This window comes from Ornithorhynchus anatinus, chromosome X1 (genome assembly GCF_004115215.2).
Source record: "Ornithorhynchus anatinus isolate Pmale09 chromosome X1, mOrnAna1.pri.v4, whole genome shotgun sequence".
NCBI classification, from domain to species: domain Eukaryota; kingdom Metazoa; phylum Chordata; class Mammalia; order Monotremata; family Ornithorhynchidae; genus Ornithorhynchus; species Ornithorhynchus anatinus.
The window spans coordinates 85335927-85350218 of NC_041749.1; the positions used below are offsets into that span (position 1 = coordinate 85335927).

General features: G+C 49.3%; 1 protein-coding gene across 2 annotated transcripts; it reads left to right on the top strand.

Moving 5' to 3' along the window:
• The first annotated feature begins 920 nt into the window (after window positions 1–920).
• Window positions 921–11755, top strand: NICN1 (nicolin 1). Of its 2 annotated transcripts, none has more exons than XM_029049683.2 (6): window positions 921–1184; window positions 3136–3315; window positions 7927–8040; window positions 9297–9368; window positions 11293–11397; window positions 11478–11755. In XM_029049683.2, exons 1-6 carry the CDS (start codon window positions 1053–1055, stop codon window positions 11517–11519), a joined length of 645 nt encoding a protein of 214 aa, XP_028905516.1. In that variant the 5' UTR covers window positions 921–1052; the 3' UTR covers window positions 11520–11755. The 2 variants fall into 2 exon arrangements, with proteins under 2 accessions (XP_028905516.1, XP_028905515.1); XM_029049682.2 differs by having other exon boundaries at window positions 925–1184; window positions 11290–11397.
• Window positions 11756–14292: the final 2537 nt, after the last annotated feature.

Below are 14292 nucleotides of genomic sequence, written 5' to 3' on the forward strand. Positions count from 1 at the left end.
GGAGGAGGAGGAGATGGAAGGAGGAGGAGGATAGAGAGGGAGGAAGAGGAGAGGGAAGAGGAGATAGAGAAGAGGGAGGGGGAGGGAGAGGTGGAGGGAGCAGGATAGAGAAGAGGGAGGGGGAGGGAGAAGAGGGAGACGCAGCCTCTAGGTTGGTGATTGGTTCTTCACGGAGCCGCTCGGTGGATGGTTGCCTATCAACCTCCGCCCGAAACACAAACTCCTCACTCTTGGCTACCAAGCTCTCCATCCCCTTGCCCCCTCCTACCTCTCCTCCCTTCTCTCTTTCTACTGCCCACCCCGCACACTCCGCTCCTCTGCCGCTCGCCTCTTCACCGTCCCCACTTCGCGCCCGTCCCGCCGTCGATCCCCGGGCCGCGTCCTACCTCTGGCCTGGAACGCCCTCCCCCTCTTCCCAGCCCTACTGAGAGCTCCCCTCCTCCAGGAGGCCTTCCCAGACCGAGCCCCTCCCTTGCCCTCTGCCCCTCAGCCCTGTGCTCATTTGTGTATCTCATCTATTCCCCTATTGATTTTGTTAGCGAGGTGTCCATCTCCATGCTTCTATTTATCTTGACGATGTCTTGTTCCATGTTGCTTCGCTGTCTCCCCCGGTTTATTCAATAGTATTTATTGGGCGTTTACTATGTGCAGAGCACTGTACTAAGCGCTGGGAATGGACAAATCGGTAACAGATAGAGACAGTCCCTGCCCTTTGACGGGCTTACAGGTTTAGACTGGGAGCCCGTCGTTGGGCAGGACTGGCCGAACTGTCCATCCCCAGCGCTTAGTACGGGGCTCTGCACCTAGTCAGCGCTCAGTAAATACTATTGAATGAATGGATTCCCGAGGGGCCCGGTGCCGGCGCGTAGCTTTAACGGGGCGGGGCAGCGGTGGCTGCTGGGAGTTGTAGTCTTGTCTCTCCGGCCCGGTCAGGCGGGCCTCGCCGTTGTCCGCTCCGAGAAGCCCGCTGCGGCAAGCGGCAAGCCCCCGGCCAAGGCTGCGGCCTTCCCCCCCGCCCCCGGGAGCCACTCGAGCGGGGAGCGGCGGGCGCGATGGCCCGGCTGCCCGTTCTTTGTCATGTCAAGGGGGCGGTGGCCCTGCAGGTAGGCGATGTGAAGACGGAGCAGGGGCGGCCGGGCGTCGTGGTCCTGGACGTCACCTTTCCCCACGCCGGCCCCGTCAATGTGAGTAGCCCCGGGAGTGGTGGAGAGGGCCGCCTGGGGACACCCCACTAATCCTTTATTCGTTCATTCGGTAGTACTTCCTCAGCGCTTACTATGTGCAGAGCCCTGCGCTGAGCGCCTGGAATGGACAATTCGGCGACAGCCAGAGACCATCCCCGCCCAGTGACGGGCTCGCAGTCGCATTCATTCATTCGATCGTATTTGCTGAGCGCTTACTATGTGCAGAGCCCTGCCCTAAGCGCCTGGAATGGACAATTTGGCGACAGCCAGAGACCATCCCTGCCCAGTGACGGGCTCACAGCCTCATTCATTCATTCAATAGTATTTACTGAGAGCTTACTATGTGCAGAGCACTGTACTAGGCGCTTGGAATGGACAATTCGGCAAGAGCTAGAGACCATCCCTGCCCAGTGATGGGCTCACAGTCTCATTCATTCATTCAATACTATTTGCTGAGCGCTTACTATGTGCAGAGCACTGTACCAAGCGCTTGGAGTGGACAATTTGGCAACAGATAGAGACAATCCCTGCCCAGTGATGGGCTCGCTGTCTAAATGAGGGAGACAGCAAAGCAAAACAGAACAAAACAAAACAAGCAGTCTGGCGTGGACATCATCAAAATAAATAGAATCATAGACACATCATTAAAATAAATAGAGAAATAATATATACAAAGATGCACAGTGCTGAGGGGAAGGGGGAAGAGCAGAGGATGGGAGAAGGGGGAATGGGGAGGGGAGTAGCATTTTGTCTCTGGATGGCAGGCTTCCCTGTCCCTCACCCCTTCTTCAGATCCGCCCTGGCAGCCCCCAGGGCCAGCCTTCTTCTTCCCAAGCTTTGTGTGGCTTCGTACATTTACCGTCACCCGTTGCTAACAGTTAAAGCGTAGGGAGATTCGGTCGTATTTATTTGAGCGCTTACTCTGTGCAGAGCACTGCATTAAACGCTTGGGAGGTACAGTGTAACAACAGACACATTCCTGTCCACAACGAGCTCACAGTCTAGAGGGGGAGATGGACATTAAGATAAATAAATGGATATATAAATTACAGATCTATACATATGTGTTATGGGGATGGGAGGGAGGATGAATGAAGGAACAAGTAAGAGCGATGCAGAAGAGAGCGGAAGAGGAGAGGAGAGCTTAGTCAGGGAAGGCTTCTTGAAGGAGATTGGACCTCCAATAAGGCTTTGATGTGGGGAGAGCAATTATCTGTCTGAGATAATTCAGAGATGTATTCCGAGATGTATTCAATAGAGGATGCCCATGTCCTCGGAAATCCAAATCTCCTCAGAGACCCGAAGGAAATGGAATAGGCTCAAATTACAGTGAGAATTTGGTTGGAGGGGGAAAATTTTCAACACTGGAACGGACTTACAAAGCATTCAGTGAATTGTATTTATTGAGCGTATACTGTGTGCAGGGCACTGTACTAAGCACTTGGAAGAGCGCAATATAATAGATACATTCCCTGCCCACAATGAGCTTACAGTGTGGAGGCCTGTGGAATCCAACTATTGGGCTCGCTTAGACTATGAGCCCTATGTGGGATTGGGACTGTGGCCAACCTGATTACCTTGCATCTACCCTAGTGCTTAGAACAATGCTTGACATATAGTACACACTGTCAAATATCATTATCATTATTATTCTAAGATAAAGGTGGTGATGTGCTTCTTAGGCCATCTTTAGGATCCATGATTTTTAATATAATTAAGCTCTAGTAATAAGGAAAACTGCATAAAGTGGGATCACAGGATTTCAGATCCAGGCCTTTTTTTTTTTTCTTTAGTGGAAAAGTGGTTGGGAAATGCATGTGAGGATGTGTAACTAGAACCTTTTCATACTTGCATCTCTTTCATCTGAGCCAGTTCAAAACCCACTGTAAGAAATTAGCTTCCCTAAGCCGCTCAGGCTCTTTTGATGGTGGTCTGTTGGTCTGTGCTTTAGTTGCAGGAAATCACATTTAAGAATTACTACACGGCCTTCCTGAGCGTGCGGGTGCTGAAGCGTGGCTCCTTATCCCACTGTCCTCCTAAATGGTTCACCTGTTTGAGAGATTACAGTTTAATGCCCAACCCCCACACGGAGGAAGGGGCCCAGGACTACATATCTGTGTTCAAGCATCAGGTCAGTTGAATGTCTTCTATTGGAACCGGGAAGACTGAGTAAAATCAGCCTGTCTTGTTCCATCTGCATTAAGAGTTCTCTCCTGTCTGTCGTTTCAAGGTCCGCAGGGTCTAGCTCATCGGTACCTGGAAAATGTTTAAGAAATGTCCTATTCCTTCATTAGGTGGTATTGTATTATACGACACTTAAGTGTTATAGCGGTTTAGAGCATTTAAACAGATAAAATACATCCCACCCTGGGAAGAGTCAGTGGAATTCTTGAACACAGTGGATTTGATCAGGGAAGTAGAAGGAAAGCCTTCCTGGGCTTTACTGCTTGTGGCCAGATTAATAATAATAATAGTAATAATAATGTTGGTATTTGTTAAGCGCTTACTATGTGCAGAGCACCGTTCTAAGCGCTGGGGTAGATACAGGGTAATCAGGTTGTTCCACGTGAGGCTCACAGTTAATCCCCATTTTACAGATGAGGTCACTGAGGCACAGAGAAGTTAAGTGACTTGCCCACAGTCACACAGCTGACAAGTGGCAGAGCCGGGATTCAAACCCATGATCTCTGACTCCCAAGCCCGCGCTCTTTCCACTGAGCCACGCTGGGTGCATGAGGTAATTCTCAGGCCTTGGGGTGCCCCTCCACTATTTTCATTACCATCAGGAATATGAACTGAGACCTGGTTTGAGCAGACCACTGTACTAGGACAGGAACAAAGAGAAGCAGCATGACTTAGTGGATAGAGCACGGGCCTGTGAGTCAGAAGAAGCTGGGTTCTCATCCCACTCTGCTCTGAGACCTTGGGCAAGTCACTTCACTTCTCTGGGCCTCAGCTACCTCATCTCTAAAATGGGGATTAAGACTTGGAGCCCCATATAGGACATGGACTCTGTCCAACCTGATTAGCTTGTATTTACCCCAACGCTTAGAAGAGTGCTTGGCACACAGTAAATGCTTAACAAATACCATCATCATCATATTATTATTAGGAACCATATCTAATGCCCACCTCCGTATTCTTTCCCAGTGTTTAGTATAATGCTCTATAGATAGAAAGCACTAAATAAATATTATTACTGCTACACTGTGGAGAGTTCCCATGGCTTTTTTTTACCATCTCTATGTGGATGACTTCCCAGTCTACCTCTCACACCCTTTTCTGCAATCTTGCCTTTCCTCTTGCCTCTGGGACATCTCTACTTGGATGTCCCACTGACACCTCAACCTTAACATGCCCAAAAGAGAATGCCTCTCTTCGGCCCCCCGACTTTCCCGTCACCACACCACCATCTTCCCTGTCTCACAAACCCTGCAACCTTGGCATTGTCCTCGACTCATCTCGCTCATTCAACCCGCATATTCTGTCAGTCCCCAAATCCTGTCAGTTCTACCTTTACGTCATTTCTAAAATCCACCCATTTCTCCACGTAGACTCCTACCACCCTGGTCCAAGCACTTATCCTATCCTGCCTTGACTACTGCATCAGCCTCCTGGCTGATGACCTCCCTGTCTCTCCCCACCCCTGCCCAAACTTCACTCTGCTGCCCGGATCATTTTTCTAAAACTCTGTACATATCTCCTAATCATGTTGGTATTTGTTAAGCTCTTACTATGTGCCGAGCACTGTTCTAAGCGCTGGGGTAGATACAGGGTAATCAGGTTGTCCCACGTGAGGCTCACAGTTAATTCCCATTTTACAGATGAGATAACTGAGGCACAGAAAAGTTAAGTGACTTGCCCACAGTCACAGTCACACAGCTGACAAGTGGCAGAGCCGGGATTCGAACCCATGACCTCTGACTCCCAAGCCCGTGCTCTTTCCACTGAGCCACGCTGCTTCTCCTCACTCACTCCTCACTCCAACGGTTGTCCATCCATCTCCACATCAAACAGAAACTCCTCACTATCTGCTTTAAGGCACTCAATCAGCTCGCTCTCCCTCTCCCACTATAATTCAGTCCGCCCACTTTGCCCCTCTAGCACCAGTCTAGTTACTCTGCTAATGACTAATTACTATCCCATTAATCTTGCTGTAAACCCTTGCTCGTGCCCTCCTTTCTGCCTATGACTCCCTCCCACTTTGACTCCAACAGACCACCACTCTCCCCATCTTCAAAGCCATACTCAAATGACATCTCCTCCAGGAAGTCTTCCCTGACTCACCTCCCCACCCTATTTGCCCTCCCTTTGGAATTGCCTGAGCACTTAAGTCCAAACCCTTTAGGCATTTTGATCCTCATCCTACCCCCCCCTCCCCCGGCACTTATGCACATATATCCTTATACTCCACTGCTTCCCCTCTCTGAAATTTACTTTAACATCTGACTCAATGGATTGTAAGCTCCTTGAAGGCAGGCATCCTGTCTACTAACTCTATTGTACTCTCTCAAGCCCTTAATACAGTGCTGTGCACACAGTAAGCACTCAAATACTATCGATTGATATGGTCCCTGACCTCACAGAGTTAACTTAATGGTGACAGACACAAATATACATAAAAGAGCCCGGTGGTATAAAACTCATAATTTACAGAAATATACAAAAATGCTGGGGGAAATGGCATGATCGGGTTAAGAAGGTTAAGCATGAGAGTAGTTAATCTGGGAAGACCACATGAAGGAGATGAGGGTTTTTAGTAGAACTGAAATCAATCGATCGTATTTATTGAGTGCTTACTGTGTGCAGACCACCGTACTAAGCGCTTGGGAGAGTACAGTACAACTTTAAAGGAGGGGAGGGATGTAGTTGAGTGAAGAGTGAGGTCATTCTAGACGGGAGCAACCGTATGTGTCAAAGATCAGACGATAGCAAGCCCAGCCCCGTGGCCTAATGTTGGTATTTGTTAAGCGCTTACTATGTGCCGAGCACTGTTCTAAGCACTGGGGTAGACACAGGGGAATCAGGTTGTCCCACTTGGGGCTCACAGTCTTAATCCCCATTTACCAGATGAGCTAACTGAGGCACCGAGAAGTTAAGTGACTTGCCCAAAGTCACACAGCTGACAAGTGGCCGAGCTGGGATTCGAACTCATGACCTCTGACTCCAAAGCCCGTGCTCTTTCCACTGAGCCATGCTGCTTCTCTAGTGGAAAGAGTACGTGACTGGGAGTTAGGAAGCCTGGGTTCTAATCCCAGCTCTGCCAGTTGCCTGCTGGATGACCTTGGGCAAGTCACTTTACCTCTCTGCCTTTCAGTTTCCTTATCTGTAAAATGAGGATTAAATACCTGTTCTCCCTCTCCCTTAGATTGGGAGCCCTTGTGTGGAACAGGGACTCTGTCTGATCTGATTGTATTGTAGCTACCCTATGGGCTAGCACAGTGTTTGGCACCTAGGACCTGCTTAACAAATACTAAAATCATTATTGAGGCCACCAGCTAGGGTCTGGCCGGAGAAAATGACAAGTAACGACGGGGAACCCAGGGTCAAGAGTTTTCATCTGCTATGGCCAGCTACAGGGGGCCATTGTAAGTATGATTATAATAATAATTGTGGTATTTGTTAAGCGCTTACTATGTTCCAGGCACTGTTCTACGCGCTGGTAGATTCGAGGTAGTCGGGTTGGACACGGTCCCTGTCCCACATGGGGCTCACAGTCTTAATCCCCATTTTACAGATGAGGGAACTGAGGCACTGAGAAGTTAAATGACTTACTCAAGGTCACACAGCAGACAAGTGACAGAGCTGGGAGTAGAACCCATGCTCTTCTGACTCCCAGGCCCGTGCTCTTTCCACTAGGCCACACCTCTTCTCAGTATGATCTGACTGATCAGTCAATCAGTGGTATTTATTGACCGCTTACTGTGTGCATAGAGCTGTACTAAACGCTCAGAAGAGAGAGGACAGAGTGGGGGTTGCCTGCTGCTCTGGGGTCTTTGGAGGAGAGACCTGACTTCAAATAACGGGGGCAGGAGAGGCGGTTCTTTAGTTGTTCTCCTTTTTCTCCCAACCCACATGTTCCCTGCCCATAACAAGCTCACAGTCTACATTTGCCGAAGATCATTTTCCCCTCTGCGTGTAGAATAGGATGAAGTGGGAAGTACCCAGAGATGGGGCCGTTGGATGAAAAAGCGATGGCCTCCCTCAGTTTCCCTGTGGTTAAGACTGAATTCTCATACCAAAGTTTCTATGATTCCAACAGAGCTCTGGCACAGATCAAGCCAGTTCAGTTAGGTTCATTATTCCCCAGGAAGAAAGTTGTCTTTTCAGAAGTAGAGAAACGTGACCTCCTCAACGCCCCCTTACACAACCCCCCCCCCCCCCCAGTTAAAATTTCAGCATCAGAGCCTAGTGGAAAGGGCCTGGGAGTCAGGAGACCTGGATTCTAATCCTGGCTCAACCATGTGCCTGCTCTGTGACCTTGGGTGAGTCATTTTTCTCTGTGCCTCAGTTTCCTCCTCTGTAAAATGGGGATTCCATACCTGTTCTCCCTCTGCCTTAGACTGTGAGCCCCACATGGGAGAGGGACCGTGTCTGATCTGCTTATATTGTACCTTCCCGGCGCTTAGCATAACTTTGGGCGCATCGTAAGCACTCTAAAAAAGAGTACAGTTATGGCTAGTGGGGAGGGTGACGGGGCCAGAGCTAGCCCCTGTTCCTGGACCTGTTCTCTGTGCATCAGATGCTGTGCAACGTAGATAAGGTGTTGGAACTCCGCCTGATCCTGCGGCAGCCGTCCCCTCTATGGTTGACCTTTACACTGGATGACCTACGCATCTACCAGCGAGGACAGCAGGTGAGCGATGATCCCGGCCCCTCATCTCCTCCCGGCCATTCTAGGCTAGGAGAGTGGAAACGAGGACGATTTCTACGCAGTTTAGTTTGGCCAGTAAACTAGAATGTAGAATGGAAAGGTTCCTCCCTGCCCTCCACCTTTAGTGATATCTTTGAGGCTTTTATATTGGTGAAGCAGCATGGCCTAGTGGAAAGAGCACAGGCCTGGGAATCTGGGGACCTGGGTTCTAATTCCGGCTCTGCCACTTGCCTACTGTGTGACCTGGGGCAAGAGGTTTCACATCTGTGTGCCTTGGTTTTCTCCTATGGAAAATGGGGTTTCAGTCCCGGTTCTCTCTCCTAATTAGACAGTGAGCCCCATGTGGGACAATCAATGAACCATATTTATTGAGTGCTTACTGTGTGTCAAGCACGATACTAAGCGCTTGGGAGAGAGTACAGTATAATAGAGTTGGTAGCCACATTCCCTGGCCACAAGGAACTTAAAGTCTAGCGGGGATGGGGATTGTGGCCTATTTGCTTCTATTTGATGTATCTACCCCAGTGCTTGACACACAAGAGCTTAACAAATACTATTATTATTATTATGTGACTCCTATCTGTCTCTGAGCCAGCCACAGAGAGAGTGAGGGGCGAACAGCCTTCCGGATGCTGTTCTTTGGGCCTGGCATGCTAGGGTGGTGCTTCCTGCCTCTTCGGGGGCTCAGATCCAGATAAGAGCCACCCCAGTGTCTTAAAGTCAGCCCCGATCGGGCGTGTGGCCTGATTTTGCCCATCCCAGTCTACGGGAAGTCCAGGGAGAAGTTACCATTACAGAGCCCTGGTGCTGCACAGCGGGAGAGAGGACAGAGTGGGGGTTGCCTGCTGCTCTGGGGTCTTTGGAGGAGAGACCTGACTTCAAATAACGGGGGCAGGAGAGGCGGTTCTTTAGTTGTTCTCCTTTTTCTCCCAACCCACATTTTCCCATGATTCAGCTGCATGGGGTGGACTCCAGCACCCCACAACTCCTTTCTTTGAATTGGGAGCTCGTGGCTTTACCGACCGCGAATGTGTGATTCCCCCACTTGCTGCTTGAAGGCTCTAGCTACCGCTCTGAATGCAGTCTCTGCTGGGAATATTGCACAGAGGTTAAGGATCGTTCCATGGGTTCCGGCCACTTCTGGCCATTTATCCGTCGCCCCCGTGCGCACTGAGGCTTCGTGTTTCCCAAGAGGGGCTCTCCCCTCCCCCCCATAGTGTGCTCTTTTTGTCTTGCAGAGCCCACGTGTGTCATTTCCTGCATGGCTGTCTCATCCTGTCGCCTTTGAGAAAACAGCCTTCCTCCCTGAGGTAAGCAGTCTGTGACTGAGTGCTGAGCTTTTCTGCGCTAGTGAGATGGGCGTCTTGGACCGGCAGGGAGGGTGGGATTGAAAACACCTCATCCACTACCCTCTCTGGAGCCGTGGCCCCCGTTTACGTGGAACAGAATGTCAGGGGTGATAGAGAAGTAGCATGGCATACTGGATGGAGCATGGGCCTGGGAGTCAGAAGGTCCGGGGTTCTAATTCCGGCTCTGCCTCTTGTCTGCTGTGTGACTATGGGCAAGTCACTTCACTTCTCCGAGCCTCAGTTACCTCATCTGTAAAATTGGGATTGAGACTGTGAGCCCCGGGTAGGATGGGGACGGTGTCCAACTCAATTTGCTTGTATCCACCCCAGCGCTTAGTACATTGCCTGGCACATAGTAACTGCTTAACAAATACCACTATTATTATTATTGTATGATATATTTCAGCCCTCTAAAGCCTGGCCGTTAGGGCAGAATGAAAGGGAATCGAGGCCCCAAAGCTGGGGTCAGTATCTGCACGGGGCAAAGCGGAGAAGGGTCTTGCATGCGTGGACAGCTGAGACCCCCCTGCCCTTCCCTTTTGGAGAGTGAGTCGTCATCCTATCACTGCCTGCTGGACTTCCTGATGTTTCTGGTTTTATTTGAAATCAATCAAATTGACTTATTTATTGAGTGCTTACTGTGTGCAGAGCATTGTACTAAGCACTTGGGAGAGAGCACTATCACAGAGTTGGTAGACACGCTCCCTGCCCACAACGAGCTGAACTACAAGACTTTCCAGGGCGGTGAGTAGGCTGTATCCAGCGCTCTGCACAAGGAAGTTCTGGATGCTTGGATCTAATGCTTGATTTGTCCCTAAGGAGATGTTAGGGCTCTACAGGCTGGTGCTTCTCCCATTTGCCTTCCCCTCTGGTGCAGAGGATTAGGGGCATTTAACAACAATAATAATAATAATTGTGGTAGTTAAGTGCTTACTATATGCCAAGCACTGTTCTAAATGCTGGGGTAGATACAAGGTAATCAAGTTGGACACAGTCCCTGTCCCACATAGGGCTCACAGTCTTGATCCCTGTTTTACAGACGAGGTAACTGAGGCCCAGAGAAGTGAAGTGACTTGCCCAAGGTCACGCAGCAGACATCTGGTAGAGCCGGGATTAGAACCCGCGTCCTCTGACTCCCAGGCCCATGCTCTTGCCACTAGTCCATGCTGCTTCTCTTAAAGACTAAATTGAGCAGGGAAACATACTCTCCTGGTCCTAATCCTTCAATCCTTCTGGTTTCAGGAGAGGATACTAAGGGATACCCAAAGGAGTCAGGGAGAGCAGCGTGGCCCAGTGGAAAGAGCACAGGCCTGGGAGCCAGGGGACCTAGGTTCTATTCCCAGCTGTGTGACCTTGGGCAAGTCACTTCACTGGGCCTCAGTTTCCTCTTCTGTAAAATGGGGATTCAGTCTTCCTCCTCAGACTGTGAGCCCCGTGTGGGACAGGGACTGTGTCCATCCAGATTATCGTGCATCTACCCCAGTGGTTAGTACAGTGCCTGGCAAATGGGAAGTGCTTAATAAGTACCGTAAAAAGCCGGGTAGCGGGGGGAATGTGGGGAGGCAGCATAAATCGAGCCCTGGCCTGTTCCCTCTCATCACTTCGTGGGAATGGGGAGCAGTGCAGCTCGGTGGAAAGAGCACGGGCTTGGGAGTCAGAGGTCATGAGTTTGAATCCAGGCTCTGCCACTTGTCAGCTGTGTGACTGTGGGCAAGTCACTTAACTTCTCTGGGCCTCAGTTACCTCATCTGGAAAATGGGAATGAAGACTGTGAGCCTTACGTGGGACAACCTTGTATCTACCCCAGCGCTTAGACCAGTGCTCTGCACATAGTTAGCGCTTAACAAATACCAACATTATTATTATTATTATTATTTCACAGCAGGATCTCCCAGACCCCAACAAGGTCTCTTCCGAAGTGCAACAGATGTGGGTACTGACCGAGATGATCCGAGCCAACCACTCTGTAGCACGCATTGGACGCTTCGATGTGAGTTGGAGCGCTCGGCCTCCGGGTTTACCTCTCTCGGCCTCGTCGGTCAAGACTGAAAGGCTGTGTTTGTGTTGCAGGTGGATGGCTGCTATGACCTGAACCTGCTCTCCTACACTTGAGCTACCCCGTCTGCTTTGTACCTGGCTTCAGGTCGGAGGCGAAGCCACTCTCCTCTCCTCTTCCTTCATCCCTGAGGATTTGAACTGTTTCACTTCTGGACTCAGGCGGGTCGATAATCAGAACCTCAGTCAGACACCTCAACTGTCAGACCAGAACTCGACGGGGCCAATGTAGTGTCTTGATGGGGCTCTGGGAAAAGTGTCTGGAATAAATCATTGTCCCGAAACAGGAGAAAGCACCATATTCATTCATTCAGTCATATTTATTGAGCACTTACTGTGTGCAGAGACCTGTACTAAGCGCTTGGAAAGTACAATATGAATGCAAGAGACACTTCAGTAGTCACTATCTACGTCACCTTTGTGATTTAGATTTACCTACTATAAAAGAAGGGCAAACTGTAAATCCCCAGGCAAAATATTACTCTATTATAGAATCCACTCTGGTTCCCCCAGAGAAAATGTATTTGGCAGCTGAAGGGACGTGGTCTCTGTCTCCTTCATTTCCTCTCTTTCCTCTCCTGTCCTAGAATCTATTAACAGTGAGCTTTTCTTTTTTCCTCAAAATATTTTGATCACTGGGCTGGTAATTACTGTCCCATATGCCATAAATACTAGGATGATTGCCCCACTTTTTTAACATAATTTTTGCAACCCCAGAACATAGGAGGGGGCCATTCTATGGGGAAATGAGCCTAGTAATACGGAGGAAAGGATAGATGAGGAGCAGCATCCCTAGTGGAAAGGGCCCGGTATGGGCCTGGAAGTCAGAGGGCCCGGCTTCTAATCCCCAGATCTGTCAAGTACCTGCTGTGTAACTTTGGGCAAGTTACTTCTCTGTCTCAGTTTCCTCATCCCTAAAATGGGGGCTCAATGCCGTTCTCCCTCCTACTTAAATTTAGAGTCCCGTGTGGGACAGGGACCGTCTGACCAGATTAATTTGCGTCTACCTCAGTGCTTAGAACCATGCCTGACACAGAGTGAGCATATTACAAATACCATAATAGAAGGAAGAGGAAGGTAAAAGGGTACTTGAGACCACATGGCTTACATCTAATGCACCCCCTGCAAGTGCTGCATATCATAGGCACTGGATGAATTAATCCCACCTCCCCACCCCACTCCCCAATCCTGCTGTGTTGTCCATGTTTCCACCCTTCTGTTCCTCCAACCTTGCTCAGAAGCAGCATGGTCTAGTGGCAAGAGCCCGGGCTTGGGAGTCAGAGGATGCGGGTTCTAATCCCCGCTCTGCCTCTTGTCTGCTCTGTGACCTTGGGCAAGCCGCTTAACTTCTCTGTGCCTCAGTTCCCTCATCTGGAAAATGGGGATTAAGACTGGGAACCCTACGTGGGACAACCTGATTACCTTGTATCTACCTCAGTGCTTAGAACAGTGCTTGGCACATAGTAAGTGCTTAACAATACCATCCTTATTATCATTAATAAGGATTAATAAGGATAATTAACTGCCCCCACCTACCTGTGACCTTCTCACCCTTCTGGTGTGGTGGTTTTAATGAGTTAAGTATCTCCACCTGCTCTGCTCACCCTTCTGCTCTTCCTGCCCATCTTAATGAATTATCTTCCCTATCTTCCTGCTCTGTCTACCCTGGCACTCCTAATGAATTAACTACTTCCACTTGCCTTGAGGCTTGCTCACCCTTCTGCTCCTCCTACCCTGGCCCACGGCAGTCCTGATAATAACTGTAGTTTTTGTTAAGTGCTTACTGTGTGCCCTGCACTGTAATAAACGCTTGGGTGGATACAAGCAAATCGGGTTGGACACAGTCCGTGTCCCATGTGGGGCTCACGGTCTCAACCCCCATTTTACAGATGAGGGAAATGAGGCCCAGAGAAGTGAAGTGACTTGCCCAAGGTCACACAGCAACAAGTGGTAGAGCTGCGATTAGAACCCATGACCTTCTAACTCCCAGGCCTGGGCTCTATCCACTATACCATGCTGCTTCACTGAATTAACACTCCCATGCCTGCTGTTTCATCCGTATTCTCATCCTTCAATCAATCAGTGGTAGTTATTGAGTGCTTAGTGAGGACAGAACACTGTTCTAAGCACTTGGGAGAGTACAACAGAAGCAGACACAACCCTGGCTCTCAAGGATCTTACCATCTTCTGCTCCTACAGAAGCTAATATAGTTAATTCATTAAGCTTTAGCTTTAAGCTTTACTGAATGCAGACTGTGAGCCCGTTGTGGACAGGGATTTTCTCTATTTGTTGCTGAATTGTACTTTCCAAGCACTTAGGACAGCGCTCTGCACACAGTAAGCACTCAATAAATACTATTGAATGAATGAGAACACTAGATACTTAAGAGAGTACAGTAGAGTAAGGAGGCAGAATCCTGGCCCTCAAGAGTTTTACCCCCTACCCTCGTAATCTTAATGAATTAATGACATTCATCTGCTTTGTTCCATTCTCACAGTTCTACTGCTCCTACCCTGATCCTGCTGCACTTTTAATGAATTAACTACCCCCACCTGCTCTGTAGGGCACACTCTTCTGCTCCTAATGTTTGGACACTCCCCCTCCTCCAGTATTGCCTTGTGTTCTCACCCTTCAGTCAGTGATATGTGTTTACCGAACGCAGAGCACTGTACTAAGCACTTGGCAGAGTAGAATAAAATAGACATATCTTGGTCTTTGAGGACTTTGCAATCTTCTCCTCTGCCTACCCGGGCACTGGCGGTTTGTTTTTAATGGTATTCGTTAAGTGCTTACTATGTGCCAGGCATTGTAATAATAATAAAATGATGG